Raw genomic sequence first — 22500 nt, 5'->3', positions numbered from 1 at the left:
TGCAAACACTGAAATTATTAACTGGGCAAGATAAATGCCGGAAGTTATTAAGTTGGTGTTAAATTAAAGAATTAGAAACCTTTACGAAACAGTTAGGCAGAAAATTCATTTCATTTTTTTTTAATCAGATTCTGAAGACAAATCGATGCCAGCATTTTTCATTTATGAAACCATCTACCCAACGATTTTTTCGTTTGTTCATTATTCAATGACTTACGCTAAAGCAAAGTTTATGAAAACAAAATTAAAATAGCATTCATTCCTTTGAAGTCGAATTTAGAATTTGGCTGATAATTTTGCTCAAAAGCTGAATACTGAATAAGCTTTGATCGCTGAGGGTGAATATCAGTTGCGTCTCTTTGCTGTATTGAAAAGAATAACGCGTTTCCTTATCTGTGGGGAAAAAAACCGGAAACAGGCTCACACTGGTATTTACATTCGTATCCTGAACACACAATCGAAGTCAAGGCCTCAGAAATTTCGGCTCTCCCCTTCTCTCTCTCCACGTCGCGTCTGTTGACCTTCATCAGTTAATTAGGTACCTGAAGTTAATCGACTGCACTGGGTCGATGCCAGGGTGTAATAGGGCATAGTGCTATCAGCCTTATCATGAAAGATTTTGTAAGAATTATTGAAGGTGATAATAGTACTGTTTAAAAAAACTGCACACAGACACAGACACACACACACAAATATATATATATAAGTATGTATGTATCTATGTATGTATGTATATTTGAATAGACAGATCGATAGATAACAAGTGTTAGGCCACGAGGAAAGTCTACTCGTGAGTGTTAGATCAGTTGAACTTAGTGACGCACTTTGTTCTTGGGCATTTCATACGATTACCTATATTTCATATTGCGTCTTAATTCCAGTTTTAGAAAACGCACACGAACATACTATTATATATATATAATTATATATATATATATATATAAAAATTGTATTTAATATATTATATATAATACAATATATATATCTATATATATATATATATATATCTATAATATAATATATATATATAATTGTATCTAATTATAAGACATTCTGGAATTGAAACCCTGACGCAGGAAGTCGATTTAAATACTGAAACAGATTTAAGGAGTCAAGATAATTCCTTCAAGTGGAAAGACTAACAAATGTAAACTTCTCATATCTCTGGGACTTCATAACCGAGACCTGAATCTTTTCCCGATTACTCCTCCCCTAAGAAATGATTGAGGTTTGCCTGAAATAACATAATGAACTTCGAGTATCCATTCGAGTTGGAGAAAGGAAAACATTACTTCTTTAGGAAAGGATAACTTTTCCGTATTTCTTCATTCAGTTGCGATTATTTTCGTTCAATTACCAACGCAGTTGTGACGTATAATCATTATTAGAGTTGTTATTACTTTATTTTGCATGCGTCTGTCGGCATTTGTAACTCGAAAATACAGTTCAGTAGCGATTATTATTTTATATCTTTCATAAATTAAATGGGACGTAAGGTCACCTCATAAGAGGAGATCATTTTCAATCAGTTTAAATGTTTCCTCTTTACATTTTGTGAGCAAATAGTCTGAAACCCTTTCAATTAACACAAAGCCAAACAAGAGAGGAAGCGGGATTGTTCTTTTTGTAACGTAATTCTTGTTCGTGTTAAAAGTCTCTGTCAGTTCTCGACAAATCGTCACCTTGAAACATTAATGCAAATCGTTTGCTTTTCATTAGGCGCTTCTTTTTCGAGGATATGGTAATCATTATTAAAAAGTGATGAGACGACGATTATAGAAGGTACAGTAATTCCATAAACAGAAATTGAAGTAGGAGGCGAAGAACATATGGATAAGGAAAAAGTATTCCCCTAAAAGTTTCTAAGGAAACAAATTCTGTGTTATTTTTGGGGTTAGTAAAAAAAAACCGGGATTTCTTAATAACAGTGTCTGAGTTTGCTTTTGAGATTTCATTCATACACACACACACGCACGCACGCACGCACACACACACACACACACACATATATATATATGTGTGTATGTATGTATGTATGTATGTATGTATGAATTTTGCCACTAAATATGCTATCACCCATATTACAAACCGATTGTTTTTATAATGTAGTCGCTTCAAACACCTACGCATAGGATCATTAGCAGTGTATCAAACTCACATACACAATACCACTCGGACGTAACTCTGTCACCTGTATCGTTACAACAAATCTATTATCCTCCCCCAACTTTAAAGCAGTGGCTGCATCGACCCAAGATTGCGTACACTGCAGACAGCACCTCTCCATTTACATCTTTTGTTGTGAGATCCAGTGATCTTTTCTCTTACCTGCCTGTAAGTCTACTCTGCTTTTCTTAAGATCCTTTATTTCCTTTTTCTTTCAACTCATAGAGGGAATTGCTCCAGGGGGCATTGCACTTAATTTCACAACTAATTTGGGACAATATATTATTAGCTAGCCCATTTTCCATTATCCACCATGGTTACTAACAAAATATCTTATTCACTGCACAATCACTACGTTACACAGGTTTTAATGAAATGTGAGTGCACTACATTTCACGTCACAAAATTCGATATGTGCATTTTATATGTGCATACATACACACACCATATATAATTATATATATATATATATATATATATATATATATATATATTATATATATATATATATATATATATATAAATGCATATATGCCTAGAGGTCAGTAGATAATAACATTGAATATTATATTTTTATTTCCTTAAAACAGTAAAATTAAGGATATAGCGTGAACCACCTTCTGCACAAACAAAAGAGTTCAGATAAAGAAAACGCGGGTTAATTGTTCATATTGGAAGTCTCTCTCTCTTTTTCTCTCTTCTCTCTCTCTCTCTCTCTATCCTCTCTCTCTCTCTCTCTCTCTCTCTCTCTCTCTCTCTCTCTCTCTCTCTCTCCAGCGCTCGCTTTGGGCATTTATGCAAATCGTTTGTTTTTCATTAAAAACATTAATCAAGGGGTTTCTGTGTGGCTGAATGCAGTGGCCCAAAGGAAGGAAGGGAGGCCGAGCGACGAAAGCGCTGTTGTGCCTTCATAATCATAATTGGGAAATTTGATATTCGATTGATCGGGAGAGAATTAATGATGATGCTTACGATTCAATATTAACGCGAGAGAAAGAATAAGTACGTCATTACAATAGTAAATGTTATCATTCTTGCTTAAAATTTACAAGTCTTTGCATAGTTAAATTTTCTCGTTTTTAACATCATACATTACGCTTTCGTAATAGCCACAATGACCTCTAAGGTTTCTGCACATTTTTAAATGCGCTTGTAAATTCAAAGCCTAGGACCCGAATGGAGAACAAATGAATTCTGTTGATCGCGGAAGGATTCGAACTTACATCCAGTGTGTCAGATTGAAGTTATTGTGTAACCACTTGATATTTATTTTATGCAAATAAAATATAATAATACGAAGTTCTCGAGAGGTCGAAATATAAATTACCAGCAAATACTTCTGACTGTATAATGAGCTTGAAAACTGAACAGAATTTGTTTTAGAAGCGATACCACTGTATCCCCAGGCCTTGTTTACAAGTTCGACTTTTCTGCATATGCTTATTAGACAACTAACATATATTCTCAATTTACTATACCTGAAAATATATTATAAACAATATTCACTTACGGATTGGGAAGGAAATGTTAAGCATTATCAGTAAAATTCGCCATATGTCCTACCTAAAACCAATCCAATTCTGTACGTTATACAACGGCCTGAGTTTCTATTAGTCATTGTCAATACTTGATTGAATAGGGGTAATCTATAGTTGATAAATCAGTCTTTTATTGATGTATTGCTTTATCGATATGGTTACCGGATATTCAAATGTTTTATTTGTTTCACAATACAGCAGGGATTTTCGTAAAGACGAATGAATTAGTATTCCGAGTGTTACTGCAAATGCTTGAGTGAAAAACAGACATAAAACTCAATTCACTAGCGCACACACACAAACACGCATATGCAAAATGCACGGCTCAGTATGTATATATATCATCGTCATCAGCTGTTGTTAGTCCACTGCAGGACAAAGGCCTCAGACATGTCCTTCCACTCGCGTCTGTTTATGGTCTTTCTATGCCAGTCCATACCCGTAAATTTTCTTAGCTCGTCAATCCATCGTCTTCTCTTACTTCCCCTGCTTCGTTTGCAATCTCTAAGGACCCATTCTGTTATTCTTTTTGTCCTTCTATTATCTGACATTCTCATTATATGTCCTGCCCACGTCCATTTCTTTTTCTTACTTGTTGTTAAAATATCTTCTACTTTAGTTTACTCTCGTATCCATGTTGCTCTTTTTCCGTCTCTTAGTGTTATTCCCATCATTACTCTTTCCATAGCTCTTTGAGTAGTAACTAGCTTATGTTCTAAGGCTTTAGTAAAGCTCCAAGTTTCTGATGCATAAGTTATTACTGGTTAGACCATCTGACTAAATACTTTTCTTTTTAGAGAAAGTGGCATTTTACTTTTCATAATCCCATTTTGTTCACCAAAAGCTGTCCATCCCATGATTATCCTTCTTTTAATTTCGGTCTCAAGCCCTGGGGAAATACATACTGTCTGTCCTGAATATGTGTATTCATTAACAATCTGTCTCTGCCTTTTCATTGAAGATTATCTTAGTTTTACTCTTTTCATTTTCAGTTCTACATTTCTGCTTTCTTTATTCAAAATTTCTATCATCCTTTGAAATTTCTCTCCTGATTCACTGAGTAGAACTGTCATTTGCATATCTTATTAAGTTGTTAAGGTACTCTCCATTAATGTTAATTCTTACATTTTCCCAATCTAAGTTCTTCAAAACTTCTTCCAGGCACACTGTGAATAGTTTAGGAGAGATGGGGTGTCCTTGTCTAACTCCTTTCTCAATCGAAAATATCTCACTGACTTTATGTAGTCTTAGGATTGCTGTACTACCCGTATAGATATCTTCAAGTGTTATAACATAAGATTCATCTATTCCTTGCTTTGAAGGGCTTTTATTACCACTGAAGTTTTGACAGAATCAAAAGCTTTCTCATAGTCTACAAATGCCATACATAGTGGTTGGTCATACTCTGTTGATTTTTCCTTTAGCTGGATAATTACATGGATATGGTCAGTTATTGAATACCCTCTTCCAACAAAACCTGCCTGCTCTCTTGGTTGATTAAAGTCTAGCTGTCTTTCTATTCGGCCTAATATGATCTTTATAGATATTATTTATTACTGAGAGTAAACTTATTGGGCGGTAATTTTTCAGGTCATTTGTGTCACCCTTTTTTTGAACTAATATATTGATAAAATTTTTCCCAGCTGTAAGTATAGAGCATTCTTGCAAAAACTTTGTGTAGAGTTCATTAAGTTTTACTATTATGAAATCTCCTCCATCTAGTATTAAATCAATTGTTAGGCGATCTTCTCCTTCAACTTTGTTTCTTTTCATGCATTTTGATGCTTTCTTTACTTCTCCTACTATTACTTTTGGTACCGGCTCAGGTGTTTCATTATTTCTATCGATAAAGTTATTTACTAAATCACTATTGTACTACTGTACAGCATTGTATAGAAACCCTCTGCAATTTATATCACTCCATCTCTTTTGTTGATAATATTTCCATTTTCATCCTTATATATATATATATATATATATATATATATATATATATATATATATATATATATATATATGTATGTATGTATGTATGTATATATGTATGTATGTATGTATTTGAGATGTATTGGGGTGTCAGAAAATGGGATTTGCGGATGCGGAAGCGAATATGAGTTTTTGAAAATTTGCAGATGCTGATATCAATCTTTTGGATTTGCGAATGCGAATGCAAGTGTGTATATTTGATGACCATACCCTCACGGATCCGGATACTTTATAAATCTAAATAATTTAAATATATTTAATTGCTTAAGACGAATTTCAGCCACATAATTTAAATTTATGTGTATCACATGATATGTATTTGATGTACTAAAAGATAAGTGATACTCATGTGTATGGTGTGTAGTATATATATACATATATATAGATATATACTATATATATAATTATATATATATATAGATATATATATATTATATATATACATATATATATATATATATATATATACATATACACATTGTATATATATATATATACACAATTACACATTTCATACAGTACATACACTAGAAGTAGCCTGTTATAGCATATTTGTTTTAGTAATTTCATGCCATCTATAGCAGTTGCAATCATTAAGAGAGGTATTGCATTTTTTAGGATACTCACTTTCTTTCTCTTATGTGAAGAATGGCTTTGAGTTTTGTTACCCTTATCATGCAATGAGCATGAAATAACGTTCTGCCAAGTGAACTAAAACGTTCGAGTATCGCTGTTACTGTTAGTACGTTCATATGAGAGTGTATATATATATATATAATAATATATATATATATATATATATATATATATATATATAGTATATATATATGATAATAATATATATATATAAAGATATATAGATATATTAATATATATATATATATATATATATATATATATATAAATAGATATATACTCTCATATGAACGTACTAACAGTAACAGCGATACTCGAACGTTTTAGTTCACTTGGCAGAACGTTATTTCATGCTCATTGCATGATAAGGGTAACAAAACTCAAAGCCATTCTTCACATAAGAGAAAGAAAGTGAGTATCCTAAAAAATGCAATACCTCTCTTAATGATTGCAACTGCTATAGATGGCATGAAATTACTAAAACAAATATGCTATAACAGGCTACTTCTAGTGTATGTACTGTATGAAATGTGTAATTGTGTGTCATGTATTTAGTAAATAAAATGAAAAAGCCAAAAATAGCAAAAAACAAAAAATGGAGCTACTTTTAGCTGCAATGTATGAGTATGAACTATTAGTGTACTCATTTACACAAATTGCTGTACAATTAAAAGTATGTGACAGTAATTTTATCATCGTCATAATCTTTATGGTTCCTGACGCCACATGTAGCAGAAATGCCTATGTGGCACTTCGCCACTCATACTTTTCCAGTGTCTGTATCTTCCACATATGTCTACTATTCTTCAGCCTCCATTCTCATAGTTCTCATCTAAGCGCCAGAAGAGCTCTAAGACCATTACAGCTCTTCTGGCGCCCTCAGCACCCCAACTGACCATCTCCAAATTCCTTTCCATCTTTATCTCATGGACCCATAGAACTTCCGTAATTTCCCTTATGTCATCATTTCTGGCTCTATCCTAGGCTCTGACTCCTAATGTTCCTCTGAAAGCTTTCTTCTCAAATGGAGAAAATCTTCCTGGACAAAATTCAACTGCCTACTTATAGTTCGAGCGGTATACTTCATTCTTATTTCGATGTTTTATTCACCTCTCTCTCTCTCTCTCTCTCTCTCTCTCTCTCTCTCTCTCTCTCTCTCTCTCTCTCTCTCTCTCTCTTTTTTTTATTTTTTGATATCTAGGATTTCATCTCTTTGATGTCTGTTGGAAATATAGGAATGCTGTTATGTTTTGCCATTGTATAGGAACAAAGGAATGTGATTCCAAAACTTTTCACTCCCTGCTCTCTCTCTCTCTCTCTCTCTCTCTCTTGTTAACAGTATATTTTTATTTTACGAAAAATATTTCCTTTACAGCATAATCGCTTTATATACATTTTGCTACAGCCTAATATACTGTGATTAAGCTCACGTGTTAAACTGGAGAAGAATACTCATTTAAAATATTTGTTTTCCATTTGCTGTTCGAAGCAGATATTTCAGATAATGTTGCTGACTGACTATTATAGTAAAGAAGTAGCCGTAGGCTATGAATCTAATTTCAACCAATGTAGTGGGCAAAATGATTCCCATACATGGGTTAAGTTAAAGAAATGGTCGTTATTTTTCTACTTCCTTATTTTATCTTTTCATTCATCATCGGTCTTCTCTGTAATTAATAATTAGTTGTCAAAAGAAACAATAGTAATGAAATTAAAAATGAAAGAAACTAAGTACTTGAATGTTATACAAATACTATATATTCTGTTTGGGGCTCTAATAAAGGAATAGTCCGTTAAGAGAGAGAGAGAGAGAGAGAGAGAGAGAGAGAGAGAGAGAGAGAGAGAGAGAGAGTACTAAATGTGGATACTCTTGTTATAAACGTCATGTTAAAGTTAAATTTAGTTTATTAAAGGTCTGATACCTTTTATTTATATTATGTGTGTTGGCTGCGTTTGATATCATCTGTATTTTTTGGCGTGAAAATAGCGAATTATTATAAACAGTTTTCAGTTCATACATCATAATTGTGTAGATAGAAATCATCTGCAAGATGCATATAGAATTTATTTGATGGTATCACCTGCTTACCATCGTCATTGTACTTGTGATTCGCTAATAAAATGCTCCTTGCAACTGGGTCTCACATATTATGAAAGGTGTAACAATCCTTGTTAAAGTAATTTTCTTCGTTTATTTTCGCCTAATTCTTTATTCACTTTTTTATTTGTTGATTAAGAGTCTCCATCACTTTTCAGTAATCTACCGTATTCATTGAATATATGAATAAGATACAAATTCAGTTCTTAGTTAATAGTATCATCTCTGTTGTACCTGCGTCGACCTAAATAAATTATTCAGCTATAATATACAACAGCACGAAGGACTTCAGTCAAGGAAATCCAGCTGGTTAATCGTTTAATGCATATCCTCCTTGTCATAAGACCCTGCCAGTTCTTCGTCGGAGCACGACAGCTCCTATGCAAATCGGCCGGTTTTCATTAGTTCCATCAATCATTGTGGTTTTGTTCTGGCGAATCGAACCTCCCCGGAGAGTTTGAAAGGGTCGCTGCTGTGTATTATTTATTTGATGGGAGAGCTCACGTCAGAATGAGAGAGAGAAAAGGGAAGATAGGGACCGTTATATTATACTCCAAAAACACTTATCGTTCACAAAACTTCAGATTTCACGAAGGAACTATATCGACTAAAATAAATATTTCTCAGTATGAGTGTACTTGAGAACTCTGAAGTTATGGTTCAACTCTGTTTTTTTTTTTTTTTTTTTTTTTTTTCGTTCGTTTCACGAGACCAAAAAAACTTACATATGGCAGAAGTTGCAGAAATCACGAAGCAAATAATCTCGGTCAAACAAATCCCGTATCGAAGTCTACAGTTAAGAAAAGACCAAATTGCTGAAATGTTTAAACTGTACAGGGGATTGACATTGGTAAAAAATATAAGTAAATAAAAAGAAGACACTTATTGGGAATTTGTTTATGACATTAAAACCTCTTACACACAGGCGCACGCACACACACACACAAATATATATATATATATATATATATATATATATATATATATATATATATATATATATATATATATATATATATATATATATATATATATATATATATATATATATATATATATATATATATCCACACACACACAAACAATTAACCTTTTCGTTATTTTTGCTACGAACTTTGCAACGAAGACCACACCATACGAATTTCAGCTCAGTGTTGTCTGTGCTGCAATGTTTCCGGTATTAAAACTGGAACGCGTTTGAAGAAGTATTTTCAGACCCCATTCCAGGATCAAAGGGAGTTCCTTTTCTAAATGCTCCATTTATCAAAGGCTCACCTTGATGAGTGTGTGCGAAGAGAAAGGAAATCTGTTATGTGATAAACTTGCCGCTGTCAGATTTAGAGAACGGGGTTTCTCGGTTAAAATTCTTCTGAAATTACCACTGCGATTAGGCGATGTTCTGGTCCATTGTTTTAGTTTATTATGTGTGTCAGATGAATGACTAATAATGATCTACATTTAAGGCAGATTGCATCAGGCCTGATGACACCTTGTTTACGTAATGCAAATACAAACACTTCAAGAATAAAAAAGTGGTTGGGGTTGGTTGGCTGTTTCAGCGACCTTATCGATGGTGTAACATAATTATTTTCGTCTTTATTCGTATAAACATGAGAATGTGTATATTGTTCGTACACGCACACACACACACACACACACTGATCTTCTCTTAATACTCGCTGTAATTGGCCTCCTTTCTCAAACAAATCTAAACTTTAACTTTCACTGATAGGCCTATAGAGGCATCATGGTCTTACTATAGGCCTATCAGTGAAAGTTAAAGTTTAGATTTGTTTAAGAAAGGAGGCCAATTACAGCGAGTATTAAGAGGAGAAGATCAGTGTGTGTTTAGGGGAGCCAGAGGTTAGGTGGATCATTTGTTTTGTTAAGAAGTTGTGAGAGGTGAATAAAGGTAAAATAAACCTTTACACAGTGTACATGAACCTAGAAAACAATCTCTGTACAGAAATTGAAGAGAAGTTAAAGAGCATGCGTACTGTGAAAAGAAATGAGATTTTATCGAACGTAATTGTAGGTATTTGTGAAAAAATCTGTTTCAGCATAAAGACCCGAAATTTGCTTGTAGTTGTAAAGTGGGTCTGAGGCGAAGTGTGTTATGTCGCCTCGGTAGTTTAACATCTTTCTGCGCGTAGTCCAGGATCCATGCTGCATATCGGTAAACAGTGGTTGAGCATGCGGTTTTGGTGCAGAAATGGTTTCTAAAGCGGCTAATGAATCAAATCAATTTGGGTAAACCTTTTAATTTTGGGACATTCATTCCGGAGGCCATTTTGTAATCAGGTATTTAGGAATGGAATATATTAATTTTAGGCTCCTGTAAAATATTCAAGGTTAAATGTTCCATTTCGTATAAAATTATTTTTATTTTTAAAAATCCATTTCATAGTTCAAATTCTGATTTTCAACATAGGTGATGATGATGGACTGCCTCTTTCAGATGCAGCATTACAAAGTGCAAAGAAAAAAAAATTCTTGATATCTTATGTAAGGTGTGGAAAACCAGACTAAGAGACCTGCCATCCTGGGGAGCCATCCATGCTGCAATATCTCAGAGCCACATACCCCTAAAAAAGGTTGGCTTTCTTCCAATCGTTTCTCACCCAGTAACCAATTATGCCACGGTATACTGCCTTGAGAAATTTCCAGTGTTAGAGAACAACTTAAATAGTCAAAACTGCTAATAATATGGGATGAGGGTGTGTTTCACATTGTAGTAGATATTGTCCTGAGCAACTCCGATGACTTTAGTGATTTGTACCTAATGTTGGGAATGTTCCACATGACTAAAGTAGCCCTTTTGTCGTGCAGGGAGACACATATCCGGTAGTGGCAATGGACGATGCTGTAATTGAATGTGAAATATTTAGCATCAGGACACTTGATGCTGTTCTTAAGGGGAAGCATTATGTACGTGCTTTCCAAGGTATGCGCATTGTGTCAGAAGCTATTGAACCACCTTACCTGGAAAGCATTCTGGAATTCTGCTGAAAGGAATGAGTATGGAAACATACTCAGTGAGTTACAGATTTAGCAGAGGCACTAAAAGCAAAACATACTGCATACACAGCTCAGCATTTCTGATTATGTGGTGAATCAAGAGCAAAAGTTACAGCAGTCATTTTTAGAGTTCAAAAAGTCTGCTTCTGTAAAGCCAGAGCTAGGCCAGTGCTGGTGTATATTTCTAGAGATGGTTTGGCTCATAAAGAACCTTGTGGCATCTGATTGTTTAAGGTAACAGTTTCAATTACAGTATTGTCTGTGCCACTACTGGATATGTATCTTTTTGCACAACAAAAGGCACCTTTATGTTCAAACTGGAATCACTGATGAAACTCTTCAGGAATTTGACTATGTGGAGTGTCTGCTTTATGGCAAGTGATATATTTAGAAAGTGAAAGACTAGAGTTAGATTGTCTGTAGTTGTTCCATATATGAAACTTGAGCAGACTAGCTCTAAAACAACTGTACTTTTCGATTTCATGTCACTAATATAAATGATATGGATGATAACACAGAAATCATTTGGTCAGTCAGTAACGGCCATCTTTCAGAAGGCACAGTCTGTTTGTCCTACTCAAGAAATCTACATCGTCTTAGGGCCCTTTCACACTATGTCGCACGTAAATGCGACACGATGTCGCACCTACATGCGACTAGCAGTCGACTATTATTCCTAATGTACCTTTTCGCACTATGTCGGTCCGGCATCGCATTGAAGCCGACAGGCCCCACTGGCCATGTCCGGTGCTGCACCCAGACGCGATTGCAGTTGGCCATTGCTTTCAATACGTGTCTTCACACTATGCGATTTTTTCATGCATATACGTGCGGCAGCAGTAGACCTCCGCTGCTTCTGGTGATCGGGTGCATTGGGTATTGAAAACATTTGAAGGATATAAATAGTGTTATTCCCGTTGCTGAATAACCACTAGTTCCATGCAACGAAAAACCACCATACGATAATGATAATAACAATGGTGTTATTCGTAAATAAGAAAGAACTACAGGTATGGATAGCTTAAGTATAAACTACTGAGAAATGATTTACTAAATGATTTGCTTTTTTTTTTTTTCATTTAGGTTACATATACGTTTTGATACTGAAATTATTAGAAGGTTATCGGCAGATTATTGATATAAAAGAGGACTAAAAGCTTTTGATTTCGATATATATGATTTTTTAAGAAGTTTTTATTGTTAACACTTACGTTTTATTTACATTAATTAATGAAACAGAGAGAGTTATGCATTTTTTATATCGAAGTAAAAGATTTTAGTTTTTATATAGATGTATCAGTTTATACTTTTGATAAATAGAGATGTTTCAGCTAACACTAGTTGTTTTCATTTCTCCTTTTTAATTTCTATATGGAAAGCAAATTTACAAGGAAAGGTCCATATTATTTCCTCTTACTTGATGGCAACTGCCAGTTGTTGTGCTGGCGAAATATCATCTCTGAAAGTTGTATTTCTTTTAGCAACTGGTCTTGTAGATGTGACAAGAGTTCCTCAAAGGTTGTTTTAGACATTCTGAGGTAATTGAAAAATTTATCATTATCTCTCTTCAGCTCCTCGAAAATTGTGGAAAATGCACCATACAAGTGCCTTGTGTATTCAAAGGGTGTACCGAGTGAATTCTAGATTTTCTCTTCTTTTTTCTCAAATGTAATAAATAAAGACAATAATTTTCTCTTCCTGTCCATCTAGTCACCACTACAGGCTGAGAGCAGACTGCAAGCGCTTGTCAAAAATTGGATTACTTTGTACGGCAGTCGGACAAATGTACGATTTGCGCAATTTTGTGTTGCATTTAGATCTGGCACTGTAATCGTATCTTGTGCGACAAGAATCGCATAGTGTGAAAGGGCCCTTAGACAGTTATTTAGAAAAGTCAGCCAAAGAGTCAGAAAGAATCCGAAATGTATCGACCTCAGGCAGCATGGACTTGGTATCAATCTTTTCAGTAACACCAGTGTGGTATCAATCTCTCCAGGAACACCAGTGCCTGTCCAGTTGGAGATATTCTGACCATCATCAAATAACAAACACAATATAGAGTCTCGTTAGCACTGACGCCAAGATATATTCAGCAGAGACTAGTACATCACTTGTAGTGAAAGGGGGTATAGTGAATGGTGAGATTCTTCCAGCTCAGAGTTTTACAAACAGTGAAGTCTATACCCTAATGGAACTGAAGAATTCTATTGAGGAGGTAGATTATCGGTTAGTGCCACATGTCAACTGGGCAGCTCAACTCAACATTAATGATCCATATGTCCTCACTATCATGCTGTGTTACATTGACACATTTGAATCCAATGATCTGTCAGTACTTGGGATACATTTCGGAAATGGCAAGAAACAGTGATTCTTAAGCCTCTGGGAATGATGTTCTCAGGAAGATAGGCACAAAGTATGGAGTAGTGGCTGTTGGTCCAGTGTTATTCCTAACCGACTTTGGCGAAACAAATAACTTCTGACATTGATGTACAGAATCTTGAGAAATATCTTAAGGTCTGGTCAACTCAGACACAAGTTGTTACTTTTGATGAATTTTGATATGAAGACTGCCACAAAAGTCTAAATAATTCACTGGCTACTCTTCCACCAACAACCAGTGTCTTAAAGGGACATTTACGCTCAAAGAACATTCCTTGCTGTTCATGATGCTGTTACTCTTTTGGAAAAGTGTTTTGCGTGAGCTGATTGACTATGGATGAGAAGAATCTGAAAGCTTCCTTGTACCTTCATAACACCTAAAATCACTTACTGATGTCCTACTAAATGTTTGTGGCTGTAAAGACTGAGCCAACTCTTCTGTGAGAAAGAGAAGTAAAAGTGAATTAAGATTTACTGGAATGGTAATCACTGATGGAAAAGTAATCAAAGAAAAAAGACGAAACAAAATATTTTTAGATTCTCCGATTATTTTTTAAAGACTTGTATCAATATATTTTGTAAAACTGCATATAATTAAGAAGTTCCATATATATTTTACACCTTTTTGACAAAACTACACAAACTGGAAACCCTTACCTGTTGACAGCGGCGCCCTCTATCTGCAAACATGTCATTAGGCTATTAAGCTCACATAAATTCAAAAATATACTATTTATTACCCAAAGCAGATGAACATAAAATAGAACAAAATGATTAATAAGTCATAATGATAAAAACCCAAGTCTGCCCCTCAAAGAAAACTAATAAGTTATCATTCCACTCTCCTGGCTAAGTATTCACTCCCAGACCCAAAATGTCAATTGTTTCATTGTATTGGTCAAGATAGAGAATTCCGTCTCTAATATCATGGAATAGAGCCCATCTGTAATAAAGATACATAACATAACATTAAGTAAAGAGATACACTTCACACTTCCCTCTTTTCAAAGGCAATATTAAGTAAAGAGATATATTTCACACTTCTCTCTCTTTTCAAAGGCAATATTAAGTAAAGAGATACATTTCACACTTCTCTCTCTTTTCAAAGGCAACTGTTTCTAAGTCATTTAAAATATGTGCCATACCTTTATGATGGGGTTTTCTCCCAACACCTGGTGTTTACCAAACCGACCTCTTTCCTATCACAAAAGGAATGTGTCTCTCTCGCAAGTGCCTCGGTCGGTTAGACCTGTGACATCCGTCAAGTGAATGTACATACTCAACACACCCCAAACTGCCCTGGCAACAGTACGGACAGCCTCCAGATTAAAAATGCATACGCATCAGATTCCATCATTCAAGAAGGCTACCTCTTCAGCTCAATCTGTCTCCAAGCAAGACATGATATGTAATTCACTAACACATCACACACTTGTAATATATATATTTATATATATATATATATAATATATATATATATATATATGTATGAATATATATATATATACACACACATGCATACACACACACACACACACACACACACACACATATATATGATATATATATATATATCATTATATATATATATATATATATATATATATATTATATATATGTGTGTGTGTGCCCGGGAAGACTGATTGATAACTGATACTCCTCTCTCTCTCTCTCTCTCTCTCTCCGTCTCTCTCTCTCTCTCTCTCTCCTTTAAGATAATTTCTTTAGTTACATTGCCCAGCATTTTTGACATTTTGTATTTCACCATTTCTCACCCCTATTCCTACTGGGACTGAACTTTGACTTGAATGGCACCAGGAGTGTTTCTGTTTTTCCCAGTGATCTCAAAATCTATGGATTAGATACTAATATACTTCATTTTTGACATTTTATTTTTTAACTCTCTTTCCTATCGGGATAGAACTTGGACTTAAAGGGCATTGGGACTGTCATTATTCATCTCAGCAATCTTGAAAACTGTGGATTAGACGCTAATCTCTGTCATTTTAGGTTATTTTTACATGTCACCCCATTGCCACTGCTTTCCACCCCCTCCCTATTGTGGCAGAACTTGAACTTTTAGGAAGGGCCTCTGGAGTGTCACTATAGCGACATCAAAAACTATGGCTTAGCCACTAATATTTGTAGTTTCAAGTCACCCCATTCCCACCCCCTTCCCTATCTGGGCAGAACTTGGACTTGAAGACCTCGGGAGTGTCGCTAATCATCTCCGTGACCTCACAAACTACGGGTTAGACACTAATGTCTGGTGTTTTCAGGTATTTTTATTTCCACCCCTTTCCTAACCCCTCCCCACATCCCCCCCTCTGGTGGCAGTGATGTCTTACATGCACAGTTTTCTTTCTCCGATGCTAAGTTATATTTATACCAAGTCTGGTTGAAATTGCTCAGTGCGTGTAAAAGTGTATGTGGCACATATGCGCACACATACATACATCCATTTAGATATTGCCCATCACATCCTCTTAATGAAAAAAAAAGATAATTCATGGATACAGTTTTCAAGAGTACATTATAATATATTATATATATATATATATATATTATATATATATATATATATATAATATATATAATATATATATATGAATTTTATCACATCACGTTGGCATTTTTTTTCTCATAATAATTTCACCTAGTTTGTCATTCAAGATCTAATTCACTCTACTTGGAAAGAGCGAATTTGAAATTAAATGACATGTAGCTTGATGATTGACATATATATATATATATATATATATATATATATATATATATATATAAATAATAGTGTATGTGTGTGCTCCAGCATAACTTACTATCGCGAAAAAAATACTCGGGTGGGGGGGGGGGGGGGGGGGGGCGGTAAGACACAACTAGCACCAAAGGGCACCAAAGGCAATGAGGAGGGAAGGGTTTCCCTGAAATGGGCTGTTTCTGCCCGTAGACTTAGCAGCTAAGTAAACTCGACAGGTTTATTATGGCTTACTGTCTGGAAAAGTATATTATGGGGGTAAGAAATCACTGGCACCAAAAGACGCTGGGTTTGGGAAGCAGGTGACATAAAAACAACCGAAAACGACAGATGTTAGTCTCTAAACCATAGTTTTTAAGGTCGCTGAGATGAAAAGTGACACTCCCCATGCCCTTCAATTCCAAGTTCACCCCTAATAGGAAGGGTGGGGCGGGGGTTCGAGAAGGGGCGAAATAAAAATTGTCAAAAATACTAGCCAGTGTAATTGAAGCAACTACCTTAACTGGAAGGTGAGAGAATGATAAGGAGAGGAAGTGAGAGATAGAGAGTAGAGGGGTTGTTAGGGAGGAGAAGGAGGGAAAGAGTGACGGAGAGGTGGAGAGAGGGAGTTTATAGATTCAGAGTTCTTTCCTGAGCAGCACCAGGTTGATCATCAGTATATTTATATATATATATATATATATATATATATTATATATATATATATATAGATATATATATGTATATGTTATATATATTTTGTGTGATATATTGTGTGTGTGTGTAAAAAGAGAGAGGCGGAGAGAGAGAAAATATTTTAATGAAACGTATTGCTCTAACTTTGAAGGAAATGGTCCCAATTTCTTAAAAAAGGGATGAAATTTTACGTCCTTACCGACCTTTCCTTTATCTTCCCGACCTTTGGGGGCGAGGAGAAATTGCCGGCCACGCTGCCTAAGCACTGGAATTAGCTCTAACTGAAAAGAATCGAGCATGACGTGTATATCTGATGCTCTCCTCCGCGCCCTACTTAGCCTTCCGTGTAATCTTACAACAGCTATTTTTGTTGGTCGTGGAAAAAAAAGATCAAGAGATGATTTCTTTTTTCCCCTAATTAGTATTACCCTCCCAGGGAAAGAATAATGAAGATTGGGGGAAAATCCCTGTGTTTTGAAGCTCTCATATCCCTTCGTTAACTTCCTTGAACGGTGGCCTCACGGTAGTTTTTCTTCTCGAGTGTCTTGGAGATTTGGAGACTTAAAAGCTCACGTCTACTCTTCTGTATGCAGGGCGAGGAGTGTCGTTCCCTGGCTAAATTTAAAATTGACGTTTCTAAGACAACGAGACGACTGGTCGTATATTACAGAATTTATGTAAACGCCTTTTCCCTTAGGGCTTCTTCGGGGGTTGCCATCAGTTTCCAGTAAACATGTTTAAATCAAGTTGGTAGTCAAATACCCACTCATCGTATAGCTTCGACACATCACAGTCAACTAACAACCAGGTATATAATTCTCTTAAAATACTGCCGAGATTAACATAAGCAGAATGGGTTGTTATAAATCCCTGTGCTTTCTGAGATATATAAATAATATAGCAGGTGAAGCCGACATGGTGGCCATAAAAGCGTGAGGTTCCATATATAATATATATATACTATATATATTAGATATCTATATATATATATATATATATATATATGTATATGTGTGTGTGTGTGTGTTTGTTTGTTTGTTTGTTTGCGTATGTGTATAAGGAGGGAAAGAGAGAGAGTTGAAAGTTGTGAAAAAGTCAGAGAGAGAGAGAGAGAGAGTAAAAATAAAAATGATTTACTTAGACTATATAGCTTCAGTCGGTAATTTTAAACAGTTATATAATAAAATTTAATGTGACTAGTATAACACAAGAGAGAGAGAGAGAGAGAGAGAAGAAGAGAGAGAAATGAGGAGAGAGAGAGGAGAAGAGGAGAGTGAGTAAACATTCATTTAGTCACATGGTTTACTGTCCTGACATAATCCATTCAGAACTGGGCTCCAGATCAAAATCATACTTCTTTATGTATTAAAATAACATACCTTTATGGTAGAACATTAATTACGAAGTTAGCACGTACTATAGAAACTGTTGTGTTGTGTTATATTGAATTAAAATAAGTCTACCGGTGTCCTTATATTTAAAACATATCAGCATAAATTTAATGCATGAAGGAAGGAACACCTATGGGAAAAGTGTAAAAATGTATTTATACACACAAACATACACACACACACACACACACACACACACACACACACACATATATATATATATATATATATATATATTTTATATATATATATATATATATATATATATATATATATATATAATAATATATATATGTGTGTGTGTGTGTGTGTGGTGTGTGTGTGTGTGTGTGTGTGTGTGTGTGTGTGTGTGTACAAATAATTTTTTAATGATTACGATTTTATAGGAATGAATTTCTTTAGATAATATAAAAACATATTTTAGGTAAGATTGTCAATGAAATTTAAAAATTTATTTTCTCAGTGTTGCTTGATCTTGCAAGCTATCCAATATGAAGCAGTACACTTGGTGTTAGAAGTCTGTAAATTATGGTTTAAACCAAATTGTTGTATTTCATAGTATGTCCTGAAACCTGATTGCAATGCGTTTCTTATTTTCCCTCAGGAGTCCACTTCGACACAAATGACGACGCGTTACAGGAGGCCATTTTCACCACCGTCAGGATATTCGGTTACGGGGTCATGAACTTCCTCAGCGACGCCCGGAACGAACATCTCAGCCTCCAGCCAAAACTCTCTTGCGAGAACCAGACCAATGCTCGATGGACACTCGGTGCTACCTTCTACAGGTAAGGCGTGATCCCAACACACACCGCCCATTTTAGTGCGTGAGGATTTTTGTAAAACTAAAACCTACAGGTGCTTTATGACGCACTGAATGTTTTTGTTGGTCTACTTTTGTATTTGTTGGAATTCTCATAGCTTTTTAGTTTTCTGTAAAAAAAAAAAAAAAAAAAAAAAAAAAAAAACAAAAAAAAAAAAAAAAAAAAAAAAAAAAAAAAAAAAAAAAAAAAAATCTGTCCGCCCTCAGATTTGGTATGCTGATCATCCACCCCCCAATCATCAAACACTCCGAATTGCAGCCCTCTAGCCTCAGTAATTTTTATTTTATTTAATGTAAAGCCTAAAGTTTCATGGGCCGCAGCTGAAAATTAATGGGTTGTGGGTGAGAGTTTCAGACAGCTTTGGCGCATTTTTATGTTTTTTTTATGCGCAATTTATTATCCTGAAATGAACGCTAACTTGCATTGAAAAAATTAAAGTGTGATGAAATCGATTACGTAAACCTCTTCAGTAGTAAACCTGTGAAAATGTAGTTTTTCAGTCGTCAGCGAAAAGTTTAACGCTAAGAATTCATAACCTATATCATACCATATAAGTCAAATTAGTTTTCCCAAATTACATCCAGCGATGCGAAGGAAAGTGAATAGTAACCACAAATCACAATTCTCTACAAACACGCACACACACACACACACACTATACCCCAAAAAACCCCTCCCTCTCTCCAAAACTCTCCCCCCCTCTCCTCTCTCTCATCTCCCTCTTCTCCCATCCCTCTCTCTCTCTCCTCCGCTCTCTCTCTCTCATGATTTCAAAATATTACATTGCGTAATCTTGTTCAATAACGAAAAAATTTTTTTTTCTACTTTGTACATGTTTATAACTTTCAGGAAAGGTTGCCTTTTTTTTCTTAGCTATAATCCTTTTATCCATTTCGTTAATTAGGATAATAATTCATATTACTATTTATTGTGATGATTGTACAGTATGCAGCAAAACTCGTGTGACTTTTTTATTTTTGTACTGGACAAGCGTTGTTCTCAAGTTGCCACTTAGGTATTAAATTCTCGTATTTTATAAAACGTTGTATATATGAGGAAAAGTTGAGGTCACTTGTTATATAGAATCTTATAATTGAAATATATTGGACCTGAAAACCAAAAAATATTTCACGCTACAATAAAATTTTTTCTGAACGAAAACTAAATACGTTACTGTAGCATGAAAACCTCAGATCACCGTGACTTCCACGAGTCGTGTGGAATCGTCAGTCTGGACCACTGTGAAAGAGGACATCGCGATGGAGAGCAAGAGAAAAGTTGAGCAGAGCATAGTCTAATGATAAAAATGGGTGCATTTGGGATATGAATTCGAAGTTATTACTTTTAGCTTTTGTGGCTTTGTGTATAAAGCAAAGTTAGTCGAGATCATGATTTCGATACTTGCAATAAATTATGGCTTAGGCTTAGGTTATAGCTAGTGCTACATAAGTCTAGTCTCCGAGGGGTTTCTTCAGTTTGAGAAAAGTAAATAATAAATAACTGAATAAATAAGCGAGGTGAAGAGTAATCTTCGCTATTAGAAACACAACTAATTTATATTATTTTACTTTTACTTTATGGAATGGAAGACTATAATCAGGTCGGATATTATCAGCTACAACTGTCGAGTGCAGATTCTACAGAATGACAACTGCAACGTATTATAAACAATAATGGCTAGGCCAATGCTATTGGCTTTATAACATACTGGGCTATATTCCAGACAGCAACAAGTTGCATCAAATCTTTGTAACTTATGAAGGGTGTCTATAAGACCATAAAGCAGGATTTGTGAAATTCTTCCACAGTCTTGGTGTGGTATACTTCCGTCATTATTTTCTTCATAGGCCTATAGGCTTAATGGAGAATGATATAATCGAGAAGCGCGAAGTGCACTTGGCCTACGGTTAAGGCAAGCTAAGCCATTGGCGGGCCACTATGCACCCTTCACCAGTTGGGTCTAATGAAATCTTAGGTAGATCTCAAGAAATGTAACTTAGTAAAGGCATTAATAAACCAAGCAGCAAATAATGAATATGATTGATAATAATAACGGTACTTAGTAAAGGCATTAGTAAACCAAGTAGCAAACAATGAATATGATTGATAATAAAAACGGAAGGTATAGGTTAAGTAAATGGTATACCAATATAATATTTTTAAAAAATACGTATAATTCTTTTTGAAATACATAGGTCCCTGTGAAAAATAATATACAAATTCCAGCAAAAAACAAAAATAGAGTAAACACAACCCGGCGTTCTTAAACACGTCATACATATATAGCTACATATACATACATACATACAGAGAGAGAGAGAGAGAGAGAGAGAGAGAGAGAGAGAGAGAGAGAGAGAGAGAGAGAGAGAGGGGTTAATTAATATTTAGTATGTGAGCCTAGGTTGTCTAATTACCGAATTAAGCCGTCTAGGAATACTGTCAACAGTCTACTGCAAATATTTTCCCCACGCATTGACTCCCACACTGACAAGCAATGGCTTATGATGGCTTGTTTACTGTTCAGAACGGAGCCATCCCATTCCTTTGTCATAATGGCCCATAAATTTTCAATTCAATGGGATTGAGATCCGGAGATTTTTGCAGGCCAGTCGATCCGAATAACTTCTGGATGCTGCTGTAAACCACTTTCTTACTGGCATGCTATTATGAACAGAGGAGTTGTCCATTGCAAGAATATGGGCAACGGTTCCGGAATCAGTAGCATCCTAACAGATGGAATCAGCACCTCGTCAAGAATGTCAACATACTGCCTTCCATTTAATCGCTCATGGATTGCTAAAGCACCTGTCCGCAAGACGCCATCCAACCCCAAAGGCCAGCGGTTATCCTCCCACTTCGTCGATTTGGTTCTACATATTTATCCTCAAATCTGAAAAAAATAGAGAGAAGGATTTAGAGAAAATATAAATTTACAGATATTCGGAGAGAAACAATGACAGTGGGCTTACTTTTAAATATAAAAGAAAAGAAACTGTTTTAACTGCAGTTCTTCCTCTCATCAATAGATCTT

The 22500-nt window shown here is 35.1% G+C and overlaps 1 protein-coding gene across 5 annotated transcripts in view; it reads left to right on the top strand.

Moving 5' to 3' along the window:
- Positions 1–22500, top strand: part of LOC135208415 (glutamate receptor ionotropic, NMDA 2B-like) — a 1060362-nt gene that overhangs the window by 733107 nt on the left and 304755 nt on the right. For all 5 annotated transcript variants that reach the window (XM_064240560.1, XM_064240561.1, XM_064240559.1 and 2 more), the window contains exon 6: positions 19250–19433. In XM_064240560.1, the coding sequence (XP_064096630.1) occupies positions 19250–19433 (184 nt within the window). The remainder of the gene's footprint in view (positions 1–19249; positions 19434–22500) is intronic.

The sequence above is a fragment of the Macrobrachium nipponense genome, chromosome 35, assembly GCF_015104395.2.
Source record: "Macrobrachium nipponense isolate FS-2020 chromosome 35, ASM1510439v2, whole genome shotgun sequence".
Lineage (NCBI taxonomy): Eukaryota > Metazoa > Arthropoda > Malacostraca > Decapoda > Palaemonidae > Macrobrachium > Macrobrachium nipponense.
Note: the sequence above shows the minus strand (reverse complement) of the source record. Positions and strands in the feature narration are given on the sequence as shown.